The sequence below is a fragment of the Neltuma alba genome, unplaced genomic scaffold, assembly GCF_004799145.2.
Source record: "Neltuma alba isolate B1F8T4 unplaced genomic scaffold, ASM479914v2 tig00010844_pilon, whole genome shotgun sequence".
NCBI lineage: Eukaryota > Viridiplantae > Streptophyta > Magnoliopsida > Fabales > Fabaceae > Neltuma > Neltuma alba.
Window position 1 is genome coordinate 60,071 of NW_021635641.1, and position 20,652 is coordinate 80,722.

Consider the following 20,652-nt stretch of genomic DNA (forward strand, 5'->3'; position numbering starts at 1 on the left):
AAATGTCACATAAAAAAAATACACGTGGACATTTCAAAACTAGCCAAAAATGTCATTCTTCATTAAATGCTTGGTGCTCCATCGGCTGTTATTATGCCATCCTCGTTTTTATGAATATGAAGGGCCTAGGAGTCGCCTTGTTTTTAAGATCTAAAATTTTTAATGATAAATGGTTGGTTAATCTCTTATAACACATTATTACATGCATAATTAATAATCTGATGGATGAAATACATCATCATCACGTGGAAGGTCCAGCAGTTGTTGCAGCTACAGAATAGAAGATTTATTTTTCAAGTGAGGAACTGTATGATCCTGTGGAATGTAATGAGATTGTGGTGATAGAAGTGGGACAAGTAATATTTGATATACTAGGGCCTTCATTATTCTGCTTTGGTTCCTTTGTTTAGATTATGACGAAGAAAAAAGAAAAGGAAAAAAAAAAACAGGTTCCTCATTTAGTTCGGATTTGCTTTGTTTCTATCATTGTATAACTGCTTTATTCACTCTAATAAATAAATTATGCGTCTGCTTTGAGATTCTCTACTCCTTCCTCTATCTCATTATTCTGGCTATGAAATTCCGGCAGCAATTAAGCCGGCTATAAGTGATTGGTTTTTTCTATTTCCCAGAGGGATTAATAAGACGAATTAATTGATTGTTTGGATTTTATTTTGACTCGTAAGTTTGGAGTTTATTCCAAACAATAGATTATGAAGCTTTTTTTTTTTTTTCCGCACAAAGCATCTGTCTATGAGATGACATTTTTGCCTCGATTTAAAATGTTCATGTACATTTTTGCATGTAATATTTTTTTTAATGATGTATGGTGCTTTTTTTTAGTATTATAATAAATAAATTTATCTTTTTACCATTCTTTCTATTGGCTTTCCTCCATTCGAAATGTTTTTTACTGCTTGGCCCGCAATGAAATTGGCTTAGTTATGTAATTGAATGAATTTGAGAAAGCTTATAGACAGTTTTTCTAACGAGATAGAGATCCATATCTCCTCTTACTTTTGATGATGTTGATAATAGGAAACACGGTGGGGATTGATGATTTATTGTTTCAAAAGCAATGGGAGTAACATTGAAGCATTTCGATATAGTGATAACATTAAAACGAAATACTATATTTAATTTAAAATATAAGATCTAGTTTGTAGTGTAAATTGCATATTGCAAACTAAATTTTATGTCTAGAACTAAGAATAGTAAATTATAGGAACCAAATCAACAAATGATGCAAACTATACAAACCAAAGAATTAACTTCACCTATAAAGCCATTCAATTACGGCAACTACAATACCCTTTTTTCCAAATAAAAAGAACATTTTTTAGTTATCTATGCATTATAATACAAACCTTGATACAAAGTCAAGTAGAATAATCCAAAATTCCAAATCTAAGTATCTAACAACAAAAAAGACATAAGATGATCGATTGAGTACATTTCTCATATCTCCCAAGTCATGGTTACCGAGCATCGATTGAAGTAGTCATAACGTTTATTGAAGGATCTCCCGATGATGAAGACTCTAAATGCTTTATTTCATAATTGAATAGGAAAGCAGGCTTGTGAGGTGATGGTATGCTTACTTCATTGCCAAGCATGAAAATGACGTCTAACATGGATGGTCTATAGAAGGCACTTTCTTGCACACACAAGAGCCCAATTTGTATACACCTTAGGGATGTGTCAAGAGGATATGATTTGCCAAGTGTTGAGTCCATTATGTCCAAGGCTTTTCCTTCTCCCCATAAGTCCCACACCTACAAATTAAGTGAATGCCATATTATTACTTAAAATGGTGGCACCAAAATTCAATAAAATTGGTTCCGGAGCTTTCAAGGTTATGAGAGGAGAAGGAAAAGATCAATGATTATGTTTAAATTTCACTATTGTAGTTTTATTTGGTTACCTGCCCAATCAAATTTAGGGATGATCTTTCTTTATCACAATAGGTATTTCTCTTGCCACTGATAATCTCCAGCAAAAGAACACCAAAGCTAAAAACATCAGACTTTGTTGAATATTGTCCTGCCATTGCATATTCTGGAGACATGTAACCACTGAAATAAGGAAAATAGTTACAACATTGTTGTGAAACCCAATTGTTTTGTTTTAGAATTTGTGGAATGGTTTTGTCCTTACTATGTTCCAACAATTCGTCGAGTTTTTGCTTGGACTTGATCCTCACCAAATATTCTAGCCATGCCAAAATCTGAAATTTTGGGATTCATTGTAGCATCTAAAAGAACATTACTAACTTTAAGGTCTCTATGAATTATTTTCAGTCTTGAATCTTGATGAAGATAGAGAAGACCTCGAGCAATTCCAAAAATAATATGAAAACGTGTGTCCCAATCTAATGACATTCTATGATTTGAGTCTGCAATGAACCATAAAATAATTAACATTGAAAATGATGGAAAGCTAAGCTAATCTAGTTCGAACACATACACAAATCAAGTATGATACAATAGGCGTTCAAGGCTATAAAATTTTATTTTTTATGCAAGAAAAAATATTTTCAAGAATCTTATCTAGCTTCGATTCCTAGAAACTCATTGGAATCATATAGAACCCTTGTAATTGTGAAAACGTTAAGTCTAAAAAAGTAGCACTTACTGATTATACATTCCTATAGCTGTCTTTGATACATATTGATGAAGAGTTGAAAACGAATACTGAGCCCTTTCAAAGTATTGCCACTAAACATTTCTATGATTTCACAAGAATAGATTAGAAATCTTGAGTATATTCCAAATTTGATGATTTTTTTTTGGGGGGGGGGAGACTACGCATATAAATTTTTTTTCACAATTCTCTAATTTATTGAGGTATGTTAATTGAAAGTGTGATATCTGAAAGCAAAATTAGTCTAAAGAAAGAGAAGGAGAAGAACACGCACCAAAGAGAAAGAAGTCCAAGCTTTTGTTGGGTAGGTATTCATATATCAACATCCTTTCTTCCTTATGAATGCAATACCCAAGCAACTTAACAAGATTCCTATGTTGCAGCATTGCAATTAATCTAATTTCATTCTTGAACTCTCCAATCCCTTGTCCAGAACCTTGTGACAATCTTTTCACTGCTATATCTAGTCCATTATCTAGTAAGCCCTGAGATATCATAAGATTTATATCATACTATAACCAATATGAGATATAAAAATATAATAAGTGGGCTTATTACTACCTTGCTATTTATTGATGTGCAAGACAACCTGCCTCAGAGTTCCCTTACATTACCAACTGCATAGCAACAGGATTTTTGAACAGTTCACTTACCTTGTATACAGAACCAAATCCACCCTGCCCTAGTTGATTCTCATTTGAGAAATTGTTTGTTGCAGTCATTATGGTTTTGATGCTGAAAAATGTTAAGCTTGATTGTCCTCCATCTTCACCATATCGTTCTTGATTCGTTGGGGAATCTAACTCTAATTCTTGCTCTCCAATTTCATCTGAGATTAATAAAAACAAGAAATGAAGTGTCTGTAAGAACATTTGAAAATGTAGTATCAAGAAGGGAGGAAAAAGCATTTAACCCTTTATCCAAAAAAAGTTTATTTCAAGATTAATGCTTGAAGAATTAGATGACCATGCTCCCCTAGCGTTTTTGCTATTTTAATAAGTCATTTGGCACGGACTTTTGAGCCCTTCATGGGTATTAATCCATTATCATTGACTTTTGACTTTTGAGCACCCAACAATTCTGATGGGTTTGGGGATAATATTGGACTTGGAATGCCAGCCCAAATTTATAGCAGAAAAAAGACAAGTAGGAGGGGTGAGTTGGCAACAGAGTATGTGTTAGGCGACTAAGTTAATGCGTATGAGGTGGGACCTGCTGAGATTTCTTTTGGTCAGAGGACTTGTTGAGATTGCCGTGTCTTTCTTGTTTTCTTATTTACCTTTATCAATGTGTTGGGTGGCAAAACTGTGATTAAACAAGTAATTTTGTCTCGAAAACATCTAATACAGCTGTAATCAATAAAAACACGAAGGTTTCGATCAAATTCTCTGGCAATATCCTTAACAAATGTGACTTTATTGCTCATGTACTTAACAAATGCAACTTATCCTTAACAAAAAAACCAAGGAAGAGACTACCCAAACAACATAGAACAAACTAAGGGAAAATGGCGGAGAAACATATAAAACTGCGTATAGGCAAAACGAAATAAATCGGCTAAATAATGACTTTTGGTCCTAGTGAAAAAGAGTCGTTATTAAGTGAAAGAACATCCAAATTACAAACCATAAGGAAGTCAGACATGAAATGAAATAGTCACCTCTTGTTTTTCTCTTCCGAATGCAATATACAGATAAGGTGGTGAGAAGAGCAATCAAAGCGACACAAGCCATTGCTATTCCCACTTTCCCAAACTTGGAAAGCTCTCCTTTTGATTTCCTAGCATATTTTGCTGGGAAGAGTTGGAAGAAAGAAGTCATAAACACAGAGCATAAAACAGAGGAGGAAAAATAAATAAACAAAGAATTAAAATATTGTAATTACCAAGTTCAGTGGCATCAACACGAACATATAAATCATGGCCTTCATCACTTAATACCATTGTGTCCGTCAAAGTCCCATGCCAAGCTAAGCACCCACTTCCTCCATTTCTCACATCTGCAGCTGCATAGGCATTACAAGAACAGTTTCTCAAGCACTCTTGTTTACATTCTTCCACACTCATATTCATATTAACATTTGCTAAAGCTGTATCAGGAATTTTAACCCTTTCTACTCTGACAAAGCCTTCTCCATTATTCCCACACACGGATGGCCCTTTCTTCCTCACACAACCCTCTGTTCGATGGAAATGTTGATACCAATCTGTTGGATTTTTGGGTTCAAACCCAGGTAGGCAGAAACACTTGAAATACGCATAGTCATAAGAGTCACAGTTTCCATTGGCCCCACAGGAACCATACATGTCACAATCTACTTTTGGACCATACCAGTATCGATTCCATTGTATCTTATTAGAATCCCATATCAGTACTTGAAAAGATCCAGATTGAAGAGCTACCGCCCGCACAATAATTGTCTTGTCAAAAGCGTTATATCTAAACGCAACCTCATTGTCATCATCCAAGATGGTCATATTGAAATCACTTGCCATTGCTTGTTTCATAAACGGATTGCCAACATACATTTCGCCGTTGAAGGATCCAATACGCCACCATGGGGCATTATTATTGTACAAGAACAACTGGGATTTCCCACTAGTATTGAACCCAACAGAGAAGCTTCCTGTTCCAGGATCATCCTCGGTCTTCCATGACTGCAAGAACTCACTCTGACCAGTTCTTTTGTTGACTCCAATTCTGGCATACGGAAGCAAGGTATCGGTAGGATGATCAAAGCTCTGCCAGATAATAGTTTTGGAATCATTTTGAATCAAAACGAGGTTACCTAAATCTGTGAGTTGAGCCATAACTTTTGTATTTGGAACAGTGACAGAAGCATTCGTAGACCAGAGGGGCATGTCAGAATAGTTACCATGCAGAACCAGATTTCCATTTGAGCTGATAGAGAGAACTCCAGAGGTGTCATTCATGGGATTGTCTCTATTTGAAACCCAAACAACAGTCTGCTGTTGCAAATTGTAGTACCAAATTCCTACATAGCGATAGTTTGATTTGCCTGGAGCGAAGAACCCAAGAGCAAACTTATTTTCCTTAGAAATGAGAATATCACCATCACTTAGAGGCTTGTCAGTGGTTATGATATCAGTAGCTGCGCAAAACAAGAAGCAGTGATGGATTATGACAAACAAAGTAAGCAGTTCTTTTGCTGCCATGATTAGTTGTCCTGGGACCTGGTCTACCCCTAACTTCACCAAGAACCACCAGTGCTGTTGCAAATTTGGTTCTGGCGACCAGCGATGGTTAATAAAGTGAAGCATCTCGGATAGGAAAGCAAGAAAGGAACTTGAGTACGTAATCTAACAATCCGTGTGTGCGCGTGCGCATATCTCATCAAAAGACAAGCTGTTAAATTATGCGAAGAAGTTTGTACAAAATATCACGTAGCAAAAAAAAAACAAAACTTAATATAAGAGATATTGTTATTATATGTAAGACATACTTAACATGTTTATCAATTTTCTTTTCAGATTAATCCTATTGATACTCCTCCAACAATAATTAAATAGGAGAGGAAAGAAATGGGTTAAGAAAAATATTTAGGGTGTCTTAAAAAAATATATCATATTAACTAATTTAACTAATATTTTTAATCTACTCAAATTAATTAATTAGGTCTATAAAATAATTTAATGGTGTTTTCTGAAAAAGAAAAAAAAAATCCTCACACGAGCTGCTGGCCATCAAGACGCTTCTGGCTGGCACAAGAAAAGTTGAAGTCAATTGACTTTTGAGCATCAGAGCCCAGCAGCCGCGAGACACAGAAGCTATGATCTTCCGTGAATGGTTTTTTTCAATTTTCAACTTTCTCGCAGCATATAATCTTTGAATATCTATTTCTCAAAAGTTGTTCCAATTGACAAAGTCTTGTGATACTGAATAAGTCATCTCAAAGCTGACACATGTCACGCTTGTTTTCACAATGGTGCTAATAAAGCCATAACTACAATTTGACAAGGAGATATTGTCCAGGTAATTTTTATTAAATAAATTAGAATTAAAATTAAACAACGAAGATTAAAACTTCCTTTTAGTTAACTAAATAGTCATCGCTTGGTTCTAATTTAAAAGAAAATTTTCGTTGAAAAAATTTATTAAAATTTGTTTGAGTGGCACATTATTTATTAGGTAAGTTGTGTTTCTAAGATTTAGTTTAAAATGAAGAAAAAACAAGAGTCAATTAAAATTTTAAAACATATAATATATCATTGCCTTGATGAAATATTTTAGAAGCAAGCAAAGGAACAAAACCTCTTTCTTTCTGCCAGCATTTTGTTTTCAAGATTCAGATTTGATTTCATTACATCTAAAATTTGAAATAAAAAATATAATGTCAGAAATACATATAAATGATTTTGGCCAAAAAAAAATGAAATTAATTAAAAAAACAATCTTCTGAAAAAGTTATGAGTCTATAAACTTGTTTTTGAATTGACGTCGACATTTTGGCCAAAAAAAAAATGGCCTCGACATATTTTCTACACTTTCATCCTGACAAGCAAAATTTTAATAATAAAATATTCCAACCTCCCATTCAACAAGTAAAATTTTCAAAAAATAACACTCACACTTCTCAATGAAGCAAGGAGAATTTTTAATAGTTTCAACATATAGTCTAATGACCGATATTTCCATCTTCGAAAGTGCATGAATATGCCCATAAGCTTGCCATAAAAGGCAAGTGATTAATCTTTGTAATTACTTATAAGGTGGAAAACCACTAATGGGCTTGTCATATTTTTCCGCACATTCATTTTGACAAGCAAAATTTTCAAAGGCAGAATATTCCCACCTCCCATTCCACAAGTAAAATTTGAAAACACAACGATCACAATTCTGAACGAAACGAAGAATTTTGAACAATTTCAACATATAGCTTGATCTCTGTATAAAATCTGACTCACGTGTACTTATATTCTAATTAGGGGTGTTCACGGGACGAGACGGGACCGGGACAGGCCTGTCCTGATCCTGTCCAGTCCAGGTGAACAGGAACAGGATTGGGATTTTGTCTCGTGTCTCATCTCATCCCGCTTCCTCTTTTTTTTAAAAAAAAATACTATAATTTTTATATGAATTTTTTTATGTTATAATGTTTATTTTTTATTGAGCTTCTAAAGATTAAAACATTGTAAAAAAATATTCTGTAGAAAGCTCAATTATATAGTATAAAAAAAGTGTAAAAATAATACTATAAAAAAATACCGTAAAAAAAACACTATATAATGACTTTATAATGAGAAAGGAGATTTTATTGAGATAATACTATAACTTAAGAGCTAAAAATCATCATAAAAATAAAAATTATTATTAATAAGTAAATTGAATAATCTAATAATAATTATTAATAAATTATTTTTAAAAAAACAACCGGCGCGTCCTGCCTCGTTCCAGTTAGTGTCCCGTCCTGTCCTGTTTTTGTTCCGTCTCGAAATTTTTTTTGTTCCGTCCTATCCCGTCCCAAACTCACCGGGACCGGGACGAGACAAATTGAACACTCCTAATTCTAATATACTCATCGTGTCCTAATTATAAAACCTGTGTAATTTACTCTATAAAATAGGTCTTATATTTAGAACCGGAAGAAACAATAAATAATTATGATTATCCTTCTCATATATATCCATCAAATGCTCAATATATTGGTCATTTTGTCTTCCACATAAATAGCAATTTTCATTCAGTACTATTTTTTTTTAATAAATTTTTTCCCCAGAATCTCATGGAAATTGGTAAATAAGTGGCGTGTATAGGATTCAATTCACATATGTAGGAGATCCAATATGAATAATATGAATTCAGGTATGCTCAACAACTTTTCAATTATAATTTGTGAAATACTAGATAAATATATAATAATTTTTTTTCCAATTTATATGAACATGCTTATAAACAATTAAAATAAGTAAATGCAAGAAGTCCGAAATGAGTTTTGCTTTTATCACATTCATAATCCACCACCTATTCCAATATATACCCATGAGGATCGAACTATTGGGCGAAAAGGGGAAGAACTAGGACCATACCTGAGTCTGATCTGAGGCGGGCATACTACTCAAAATCCTTCAGCAAAGGGTCAGTCACTTGAAATTCATAATCAAATATCAACGAGCCAATTCAAACCATGAATCTGAACACGAAGAAATTACCATAACATTGTGTTTGTTATCAGATAAATATCGTCCATGTAAGTATAACCATACCCATACCATTTACCATAAAGAAATATGAACTCTGTAATACGAAACATGCAGAGGAGTATTATCGATCATCTGAACCCCATTTTCTACATTTTTTTAGCACCAAATTTTCAGCAGCTTGGACAAACAACTTTCTGGGTAACAACAACAAGAATAGACTTAGGGTACGGAAGGTAAAGTGGATCCACAGAGTTCAATTTCCCTTCAAAAGTTCCTCCTAAGAATCACGTTTATTATAGATTATTAGATACGAAATGGAAAATGGTGAACCGTTTTCGATCCACACCTTAATTGTAAAATCCCTGACCTGAGTTTTCCACTTTGGCGTCAAGAAGCAGAGCGATAAAGCGAGAAAAGGAGGAGGCATGACGGCTGAAGAAAAATTGAGGAAGCTATCGGCTAACCTATCTCTTCCCTTGTCTTCCATTATGAACGTTGGCTGAAAACAGAAGCCTGGCCGGATGCGCAGTTGAAACAGTGATACAGAGACGCATAAAAATGATGATGGGGGAAGGTTCAATCAAGCAAATGGTGATGTAAAATAGACAATTCAATATGATTTCTCATCGGGAAGAGAAGTTCGTGACTCCTATCGATAGAGAGGAAAAGAGGTCGAGAGAGGAGAGCCGCAGAGAGAAGAAAAGCCAGAGAGAGTTTGATCGGAAAAGCCACACAACTGTTATGTTTCAGCTCAATTTATAGTATACGCCTGGCATATGTTTGATAAAATGCTTGAGCGGCAGTCAAGTTTGTACAGACATTGTGTCCAATAATTTTGCTTCCCCATATCTCTTTACTACTTTTGAGTGCTTAATTGGCCAATGCATCCCATTATTCTGTCGCTGAGTATCTGACTAAATACGATTGTTCCTGGCCTTGAACAGTAAGTTCAATTTGCTTGAAGAGCTTAACTAAACGCATAAATAAGAGCATAAATACTTGTCATGCGAATTGTGCCATTAAAATAATGTTTCTAGGCTGGTTCCTTGGCTCGTCTACTATGCTTCTTGCAGTATGGCCAACACTCAAGAAGGGAAGTGAATTAGGTACCTTATAAAACTTTATTAAAACCTTTTTCCCAATCGAAAACAGTGCAACGTTGACAAGTTGGGAGAATGAAGCAATGTAGAAAATGAGATCTGAAATGAATTAGCAATGAGTTAAAAGAGAGCAGAGACAAAATATTTATATTTGTTGACCCCAAACCACTTGGTGTAATATCCCAAATAAAGCTATGCCATACTTAAACATACAAGTAGCACATGTGTGTGTTTACTAAGGTACATAAAAGAAGAATCTTAACTTTTGTTTTAGTTCGCTAAATAACCATGATATATAAAAAGAGATACCATACCCAAGCACATATCATGGTTATAAAAAAAATATCATACTTACTACTTCACCTTAACCATGTTAGAAAAAAAAAAAGCTTAACCCCTAACATGGTTATTTAAATCCCCAACATACCTGGTTAACATAGACATGATATAAAATAAATCATAAGAAAAGCATCACTAAATGACCTACTTATTCAAATGCAGTTGCCGCAATGTTCAGTTGTGGGTCGAAGGCCCCTAAAGCAATCAATAAAAATATCCATAGCTAAAGAAGCAAATCACTCTAGTGGTAATAACAAGTCTAAAATAAGCCAATAACAGTTTAAAGAACATCATGGCTCCTGGGTGGCAATTAAACGTAAACCAAACATAAATTCTAGAATCGAAGCGCAGTCACTAGTGTAAGTGACCTCACGCTTACAGTGCCTTCCCCGCTGCATCTCCCCTGCTGCTCTCACCTGAAATTGGTGAAGTAACGGAATGAGACCACTGTCTCAGTAACATAAATTCTACCCACCTTACCTACCAGTACCCTTACGAGATTCCAAGTAGGACTAACAGTTCAAAATCAATAGTTACCAATGGCATATGAATAGCACGCAAACAGACATATCATTCAAGATCACATTAGGTCATAATATTCAAACTAAATAAAATGCATCATAGTTGTCACATTATCACAATACATTAAATTTCCAGTTCCACCTTATAACCTCCTTATAACTGCCGACTGAACCTATGAGCTAATTGCTACCCACGTCATAACTGACTCTCACAAGCTTCCCACAAGTGTGATGCGGACCGGCCAACGTTGACAGAGCACACAAGGGCCATGGGTTCCTCCAGAAAGGGTTACTACCCTGGGATACCTCTGGAGTGTCGCAAGCCCAGGGTTACTGCCCTGGTAATATGGGCCAGCCATAGAGCGCCATATGGCGGCCTACCACGTGGTCACAATATCATATGCTTCTGCACAATCTCCTCCCCAGAATATTATCCAATCACAATTCATAGTAATTTATCATATTCACATCCATAGCTATTCAATTTATATATGACATTCTCAACTATAACTCACAAGATGATATTTCACAATTTCATGCTCATTCAGTATGGTTTGCCACAGCACCATATAAGTTTCCACAACCAACACAGATAACTAAAAATAATAAATAGTAAATAGTAAATGATAAATAGTAAATAAATAATTCTAAGTTGGACCTGTAACACCTTACGTTTATGACCTTATATTGTGCCAAGTTAAGACATTCGGAAACGCAATTTAAGGTTACTGGGTTGAAAAACCTGAATTTGAAAATTTCTTTTCTCGCATTACTATTCACTGTAACCTTAAACTTAGCATAACTTTGAAAAATCATAACTAATTCTAGAAAAATCGAAACAAGGTCATTTCAAGTCTCACTCGAAGCTCTTAACATCATCTATCAAGGAAAAATGACCTCAGGTTCCGCTTTAATCAGAAACGCATCCGTTTTCAATTTCAAAAAGTACTGTTCATTTGGTCATTTTTCTATTTTCCAGGATTTTTGCCTAACTTTGAAAAGGCATAACTTCTTACACAGAGCTCCGATTGTGACGCTTTACCACTCATTTTAAAGGGAAAAATAAGATCTATTTGCATGCCAAATTTCAGGGAAAAATCAACCATTTGACCAGGGTCTTCGTTGGTCAAAGTTTGGTCAAATCTAGACCATTTTTATCCCCTTTTTCACTAATTCTAACAGCATTTCGTTTTTCACTATAATCATACCATAATCACATGTAAAGCTATTCTATCATTAATATACATTCCAAAAAGGTTATCATATCATGTATTCATGATCATAGTATGCTTACATGGCTTGAAAGAGAAAGGTTCAAAACCGTATAATACATTACATAATTCATAACTTCCTCAAGCCATGATTATTTCCTTTCCCTTCTCCTTGGCAGTAGTGGCACCTAGGATATCATGTTATAGGAGGAATGAGATTTCATAGAAATCCCAGTAGCATTGAACATACAACCATCAAGTCAACATGCATAAGATGTCATGCTACATGCAGTAAAATAACATTTCTAGTCTTTATGCCATGCCATAACCATTCTGTATCCATGTCATCATATCATGGAGCATATAATCATCCTGGTCAAAACTCAATCATGCAAGAGCCAAGGCATACATTGCAAGGAGTTCACATCATCTGTACATAAACATTCTCATGGCACATAAACACACATAGCAGAAACACCGAATGCAGATCAACAAAATAATTGCAGTTCACGCTACCTCAGTTCCACGCTTAACGTTTCCTCCTTGTTCCCTTGCATGAGATCCTCCTAGGTTTCCAGAAAATTGCCTATCAACCATACAGTAAGGGTATGGTAAATTCCATATCCAGTATACCATTCTTTCTCAATATAATGCTACCCTTGTGCCTTTCAATTTATAATTTCTGTATACCTTTCCTAAACCTTTGACCTTGGTTTGACCAAGCCTTAATCCTCAATTAAGGTCTTGGAATTCTTCCTTAATCCATGATTAATCATGCTTTCTTGGTTAATCACTAACCCTTAGTCCTTAATCCAATATTTAATTAAGGTCCTCAAGTCACATAGTCATAATCCTCTAAGATTAAGTCACTAATCCCTTTTGGATTAACCATTAATCATTCTCTAATCAACATGATTAAGCTTTAATCAATCCTTAATCAACATGATTAATCATAATTAATCATCCTTCAATTAGCATAACTAATCACTAATTAATCAGGGTAGCTAACCTTAATTACTTACTAATCTTTAATCAAATAACATGACTAATCTTTACTATCACTAAACCATAATTAATCAAGGTAATTAATCCTAATCTTCCTCAAATAAATAATTAACTAAAAATAATTAACACTTAGGGAGATAAACATACCTTAATTAGCTCTTAATCGGCGATTAGAGGTGTCTAACCTTGCTTTCACCCTTTCTCTCTCTTCTTTCTTCCTTTCTCTCTCCTAGAACTCAAGAACACAACATTCCCTCTCATGCAAACCACTTTGGCCGAATTTGTTCATGGAAGGGGGTATTTATAGGCTTTGATATTTCAAAATGCCAAAAATGCCCTTCGGGAAAAAGATGCGATCTCGGCCGTCCATTTTTTTTCTACTTTACACATGGACAAATCTTAGGGCACACACCATAAGAAAGTGACACATGGATGGACACCTAATCACCATGTGATTTTCATGTGGAAATAAAATATTATTTTAATGTTTTGTCTCTTATTTTCCTTTATGCCCTTGAACAATTTGGAAAATTCCAACTTTGTCCTCCGCCCCTAATTTTTGGCCGAAATAATACTCTTAATATTGGAAAAAAATGACTCATCCAATAATCAATGCAATCCACTGATTATTTGTGTATTTCCGGTCCGATTTTCCAACAATCCTGTCCAATTTACTGTTACAAAATTTTGATTTCAACACCTCATTAAATTCCCCTCATTCCAAGGGTAATCCATGATTTTTCTCAAGTTTTACGTCCCTCTATAATTTTCTAAATTTTATTCTGTCAAAAATCACTATTCTACCGATAATAATTCTACCGTAAAATCCATTATCGTACTTCTGCTCATCAATTTGGGCTGGAACCAATTTTTGAAATTACTATAATTCTCAAGGGATTTTCCATAATTTTCCCGAGAATTATTGAGGTCTCTGGGTATTTTTACCAAAATACCCCTAATTATTTCAGTCCAAATATCCGGTATTTTTGACTGTCCCGGAAAATTCCAGAAAAATTCTCATAATTCTTTTAGACCTCAAGTATCATTATTTTCTATTTAGTTTCCTTTTTACAGCCCTTCTGGAAATATTGAAATTTCCATTATCTAATCTTATCAGATAATTTTCCCCTATCTACCGGTGTCCAATTTACACCAGCTAGATATTTTTGGGACTTTCTCATTATCCTTAACATTCTTCTCACATCAATTCTCCATTACGGGCTACTTCATTTTTGTCCCATACTTTCAGGGCTATTAGGGTTATAAAATTCGGGATGTTACAGGACCACTCACTATGGCAAACATGGTCCTCTCATCCACTTCCTAAAGTTCCAACAAGAATTTCCTCTTCAACAAAATAAAGTCCCACAAGGCTAATTTAAAATCTATAAAAGGTTGCCATAATTCCTAATAAATCTTTTCGTAAAACGATAATCAAATCATCCTCATAAATTTTCATGCTTTGAAAGGAACTCGTAGGAGTCACCAGTAAGTAAGATGAATAGAATTCACGTTACCTGTTATCCTTTAGCCACAAGGATTCAAATAGCAATTTTCCAAACAATCAATGTTCTCCGTAAGAGGCTACAAAAATCACATGTATAATATTAACATACAGTTTTGAACTATTAAAACCTAATTTCTTTAAAACTATCCTAAAGCCTTAGTATTACCCCATGGAAACGTACAGCTTCTTCTAGATTCATATTCCATTATAATTTATTTAGCTCACTATGATAACTAATTATATGAAAGTCTTGCGGTCTTCTTAGAATTTCTTAAGCCTTCAGATTCTAAATTAAACCAGTCTCATATTGTGTAGGTACCTATAACTATGGGTTGAAGAAAGAAATTATCCAAGACCAAAGAAAATGCTGAAGACTAAAATAACAGAGTTCACTCAAATTTTGACAACATATGTAGACATTATTACTTTTAATTCAAGTATATCACCATCAAAAATTTATTTAATTTGTTTATTCAAGTGCATCCTATTCCTTCGTACCTACCAATTCGTGTGTGTGTGTGTGTGTGGCATGTGTGTGTGGCATGTGTGTGTGTAACCACTCCCCTCTACCTACTAATATATGTATCTATATGTGACCATGTGCGTGAGATGCTTCTGACATGAGGAAGGATGATTAGACACCAAAAAGAAAGAGAGACGTGAGGGAAAGACAATGGGAGAGAGGAAATCAATAAAAGAGAATAAGAGAAGGAGCAAGTTCACACCTGCGTGAGATCTCCCAAAAGCCGTCCAGAGCTTGTGGCAACGTGAATGTATTTAGAAGAAGTAAGAAAAGAGAAGGGTTTTTTTGGGAGTATGGCGGCTGATAAGGATATTAGATGGGAGTAGGAGTAGGTTTTAGGTTTCTAAAATATATCCCTAAAAACTTATAAAATTCAAATTAATTTTTTTTAAAAAATATAATCTTATATTTCCATATCTCATCTGATCTTACTTATTATTCTTATTATTATCAAAATCCTATCAGATATGGTAATTTAAAATTTAAACCATTCTTTCCTAAATATAATATTTTTAAATATTTTATCCTCCTTTTATTTATCTTTAAATATTTATACATAGCTCTCTTTAATTATTTCATATTCTTATTTTCTATTTAATCTTTACATCTAAATATATTGTTTCCCTTCTCTTTTATTTTATAATAATTTTATATATATAACACTACCCGTACTAAGTCCCCAAACAAATAAAAAAAATAAATTTAAAAAAAAAGGGATGTTACACTTGGCTATACCCAATCGTCAAGTAAACGATAAGGGATTTTCACTATTTCCAAGATTTTCACAAATGGGCACTTGTAGCTACAATATGACACCAGATTGATTTACTCTTGATATCTTTCTCAACCCTTGTAGATTGTTATCTCCAACAATTTCAGTGAAGGATACCTCACCTTGAGCATCTCTCACAAGAAAAGGAGAATTGAATGCTTGTAAAACTCTCAAAAGAGTATATCATACAGTTGAAGCACTAAATAGAACAAAGAGAACTTTTAATACCAGAAATAAATGCAACGAATGAATGCTAAGAAGTTTTTCACTTCATTATTGAGTATAAACTAGGGAGGAACAATCAAGCCGAAGATGCTTTGTCTTGTTCACTCTATCCTGTATTTAGAATTCATTTGTGGATATGTTATATGATCTTTCCGTTGTACAAAAGAAAAGGGTATATCATCAAATGTTCCTCTTCACTAATATAAGAAGTTGAATGACAAGATTAATCTTCATTTCACTATCATTAGTGCCCCACAGTGTTTCGAACGCAGTTGTTTTCATTAAGAAAATACCTATGCCTAGTAGGAGGAAAAAAAGACAAATGCAATTAGAGAGGGTGTGAATAATTGATTACTGAATCTTCTCTTTGATTGGCCACTTTCTGCATTTTATCCCAACAACTTTGTTGTATTTTTGTGTTGATTCCCTTTGTGGAATGTCAACCATTAAACTATTTTATGTTCTATCGCATAGTTGTCCTTGATATTCCTAAGGGAAATTCTTATGAGGTCTCAAAAAAGAAATTTAATCATAAAAAAAAATCTCAATGACAAGTAACCAATATGTTATCATCTCTTACTCTAAAACTTGTCATTGTCTGCTTTTCAATTCAATGAATTTTAGGATAATTAGATCCATTCTTTAGAACCTGATTGTAATTTTCTCATATTATCAGTCAATCACTAGACAAAGAGAATCCAATGGGGATTAATTTTTGCGGCAATTTACGGTGTTGTATGAGAATAAATTGGTGGGAAAATGAAAAAAAAAAATGATAAGTTCGCAGATGACGTACAAACGCTTTCCTTGGCATGAGAATAAATTGCAAAAGGAATAAAGCCCTATTTCATTCTACCCAACCTTAAACAATATCCTCTCTTTGCGGACAAGCTCCATCGTTGAATTTTTTTTTTTTAATTCCGGTTCTTAATATGAGTTGATTAAGAGTTGAATTTGATTTTAAATATAAGATGTGGGTTAATATAATTTTTGATCCCTCAGGTTTACTTTTATGTTGATTTTGGTCTCTCAACTTTTAAATCATAAATTTTGGTCCCTTAATGGGTAAAATGATCCCAGTCTTTTGAATAGAAAATATTTTTTGTGACAATGAATCACAATGAACTATTTCATTCAAACATATCATCTCCGGTCCTTAATACAAGAGCTAGTCGACTAATTTGAGTAGATTAAAGAAATTAGTTAAGTTAGTTATTTGTAATAAATAAGTATTGTCTTTTCTGAAATATCTTTGCTAATCAAGTGTATTAACTAGAATTACCATCATCACAAGGATTACCCTAAGAAAAAATAGATAAATATGAGAGATAAAATGAATTAGAGTTTTATATTTAGGACCAAAATAAACATCAAACAAGCTCTTATATTAAAAATTGAAAGTATTATTATTTGTAGTCATAAATATAAAATCCTAGTGCAATTTACATTCTAAATGAATATTATATTTCAGATGGGTGGTAGTAGTTAGACTATACTCCCTCTGTCTTATATTATAAGCAACAATTACTATCTTCCTCTTGTTCCTAAATATAAGCAATATTTACAAGTTGTCTTAAATTTTTGCAGTGAATTCTTTATTTTGCCCTCATTAATTACTTATTTTAATATTTAACATATTTATTATCTCATTTCTCAAATCATCATCTCTCGATCACACATTCTCTCTCTTCCATAATTTTCTTTATTATAATAGTTTTCTTATTCTCTCTCTTATACTCTCTCCCGTCATAAATAAGGGCATTTGAGTGGAAAAACTTCTAATTTTTATATATTTATTATCTTTAACTAATTTTAACTAACATTTTAATCTATTTGATGAGTTCCAATATTGTTTATAACATGGGACGGAGAGAGTAATTAGGTTAGGATTAATCAATGAGGTTGAGAACTGAGAAGGGTCCTATGCATTGGTTGGTAAAGGACGAAGTGCGTTGTTGATTAACAGTAAATTGAATGTATCCGGGCAAATACCCACAAACAAAATTCACTCAGTAACCAGGTATGGAGGATTCTTCTTTGCCAGTGGTTCACAAGCATAGTATATAAGAAGTCAAATGAGAATAAATCGGTGCGAGCAAAGCATAGCTGAAGAAAGTAATATACTAAATTTGGCTTTTAATATAAAACCCAATTAATTAATATGGAGAGATTAATTAAACTTAAAAAATTAATTTAAAGTATTCATATTTATGATTTTGTCTAAACTAATTTGCGTAATTAACTTATAAACTGATATATAATTCAATGATACACTTAAATACTTTATAAAGATCATGTAATGTATATCATAATTAAGTAATTTTTTGACTTTCTTAATTTTTTTGAAATGATTAATTAAGTCTTATATTAAAGATCAAAGGTAGTATTTAATTCGCAAGCTTTATTTTATATCACTTCCAGTGTGGAGATGGTGTAGATAGTATATGTATGCCGGGGCAACTTCATAATTAAATTGACAGACTAATGGACATTTTACAGTGATTCTAAACATAACAGGTATTAAAAAAAATTCCCTTCCTCATTGGTTGTAAAATACTTTCTACACTAGTAGTTGTATAATTGATGTAAAAGATGATAAACCGAATTTTTTTTAAAAATGAAATCAAACAACTTTCTACAATTGTTACTTGATTGGTCAGTGTTGAAAGATCAAAATAACTTACAAAAATAAATTTTTTGAGGGAAAACGACAGAAAAATAATTCCTAAATTTCAAAATCCTTAAATAAGTAACCAAATTGGGATTTGCAAATTTACTAAAATAATCATATTGCTTTTTATTTTTTTTAAAAAAAAAATCAAGTACCCTCGCTAGTCAGCCGATTGCTGGAGCTCTAATGACAATAGCCCACCTGAACTCCGACAGCCACTGCCTACATTGGAGTTCCAGTGATCAACCAGCTAATGAGGGTGTTTGGTTTTTAAAAAAAAAAACAGAAAGGACATTATGGTTATTTTAACAAATTTACAAATATCAATTTGGTCACTGATACTTAAACTGGAATTTTGTTTATTTAAGTGACTATTTGGAGATTTTATTATTTAACTATCATTTTTATGTCTTTTTCCTTTTTTTTTATTTTAATGCCTTCTATATAAGGTTTTCTTGTAACTGGTGTAGAAAGTTCATGAATCCGGTGACCCGTTCTCTTCACCGGGGTACACCCCCCCAACCCCCAAAAAAAAAAGAAGAATATATCGTTAAGTGGTCACGACTGGTGGGTATTGCCTAAAAGACGGTAAATGCCCATATTCTCAGGAGCAAAAGGAGGAATTTGCCTGAGGAAGGGTCCTCTGATTAGCTAGTTAGTAAGTCAATAACTTACTAAAGTGATGTATACTCGCAACAATATATCATGAATATTAAAGTTTAACTTAGCTCATATTCAACATAAGGCATACAGTAATTTATATTACACCAACGCCACATGCAAAACCACATTAGATATAGATATTTTTAGTATAATGGTAAATAAGTTTCATGCCCCTTATTGACGTAGTTCATATAAACCCATAATGCAAATAGATCCATCAGGCCTTAGGACTCTCGTCAACGACTAAAAAATTAACCAAATAAATGTATTAACTAAAATAATCTTAACTCAAGAATAGTGGATATATACTAAAAACCAAATAGAAAAAAGAAACGCAAATGCAAAATGAAGCATAAAGAATGCAAAAATGAGAATAGAAAAACCATCTTGTATTTATAACTAACTAGAACATTTCCAGTGCACCGCATACGTATTGCACTGGTCTAAATTGGTGGTTTTTTTTTTTTTAATATGAGATAAAAAGTTGATCAATCACCACAGAATAATTAGTTGAATATTACATTTCTATTTCAAGTCATGATTTCAACTTAATTTAAGAATAAAATATTCATAGGCTTTTGAAATATTAAATATATGTAGATCTTTCATCAACATTTTTAAAAATATGCTATGTACGTATGTAAATGGATGTTCCTTGAAAAAGATTGAATTAATGGAGGCAAAAAATTTAATAGATTGAAACTCAAATATTTGATTATATTCAATAACTACATAAATAATGTAATGGTCAATAATTATATATTAGACAAATAAGATACCTTATTCTGTATTGTAAAAGTAGACTATTTAATATAAGAAAAATTAATAGAAGCAACATAGTTAGTGAGTTAAACTATTTTGAAAACCACACAAAAATATACTCTTGTAAAGTTAAAAGTAGTTGCCATGGGCAATAATTTCAAGCTTAGTCGCCCTGTCTAAAGAGAGTTCTATAGCATGCAAATAAGCAATTCCCATTATAAAAAAAAAAGAGATTCTAAATCAAGAACTAACAATATTGTAAGAAATAGGAATTAATCTTGTACATATTTATAGTTAGTTGGGTTGGGTTGTATTGCTTGATACATATGAGCCCGATTAGTTAGATAGTTCTTTATTCTTGTTTTCTTTCTTTATTTCATTGGTTTTAGTCTGGGCCTATAAATAGGCATTGGACCTAGGCATTTGATATGAGCCCAATAGTAGTGTAACAATTTTGTTTAGTAATGAGAATTTCAGTTTTCAATACGCTGCGTTTTGTCTAGGGTAGAAGTCTTCATGGTATTAGAGTCGAAGGTTTGCCTTCACCATT

At 33.2% G+C, this 20,652-nt stretch overlaps 1 protein-coding gene across 4 annotated transcripts; it reads right to left on the reverse strand.

The window, feature by feature from the left end:
* Positions 1-1,244: 1,244 nt before the first annotated feature.
* Positions 1,245-9,600, reverse strand: LOC114759430 (G-type lectin S-receptor-like serine/threonine-protein kinase RKS1). Of its 4 annotated transcripts, none has more exons than XM_028948604.1 (9): positions 9,171-9,600; positions 8,690-8,793; positions 4,528-5,889; positions 4,304-4,435; positions 3,297-3,472; positions 2,918-3,128; positions 2,158-2,395; positions 1,925-2,075; positions 1,245-1,775 (listed from the first exon to the last, which is right to left on the reverse strand). In XM_028948604.1, exons 3-9 carry the CDS (start codon positions 5,816-5,818, stop codon positions 1,479-1,481), a joined length of 2,496 nt encoding a protein of 831 aa, XP_028804437.1. In that variant the 5' UTR covers positions 5,819-5,889; positions 8,690-8,793; positions 9,171-9,600; the 3' UTR covers positions 1,245-1,478. The 4 variants fall into 4 exon arrangements, with proteins under 4 accessions (XP_028804437.1, XP_028804436.1, XP_028804435.1 ...); XM_028948603.1 differs by having other exon boundaries at positions 9,150-9,600; XM_028948602.1 differs by lacking the exons at positions 8,690-8,793; positions 9,171-9,600 and having other exon boundaries at positions 4,528-6,165.
* Between the last annotated feature and the right edge of the window lie 11,052 nt (positions 9,601-20,652).

Excerpts from the sequence above, each read along its gene's own strand:
- LOC114759430 (XM_028948602.1), bottom strand. The coding sequence starts at position 5,923 with ATGCTTCACTTTATTAACCATCGCTGGTCGCCAGAACCAAATTTGCAA. Across the intron at positions 3,129-3,296 it reads GATTTGGTTCTGTATACAAG|GGCTTACTAGATAATGGACT; the intron begins GTAAGTGAACTG and ends ATGATATCTCAG. Across the intron at positions 1,776-1,924 it reads CCCTAAATTTGATTGGGCAG|GTGTGGGACTTATGGGGAGA; the intron begins GTAACCAAATAA and ends CTTAATTTGTAG.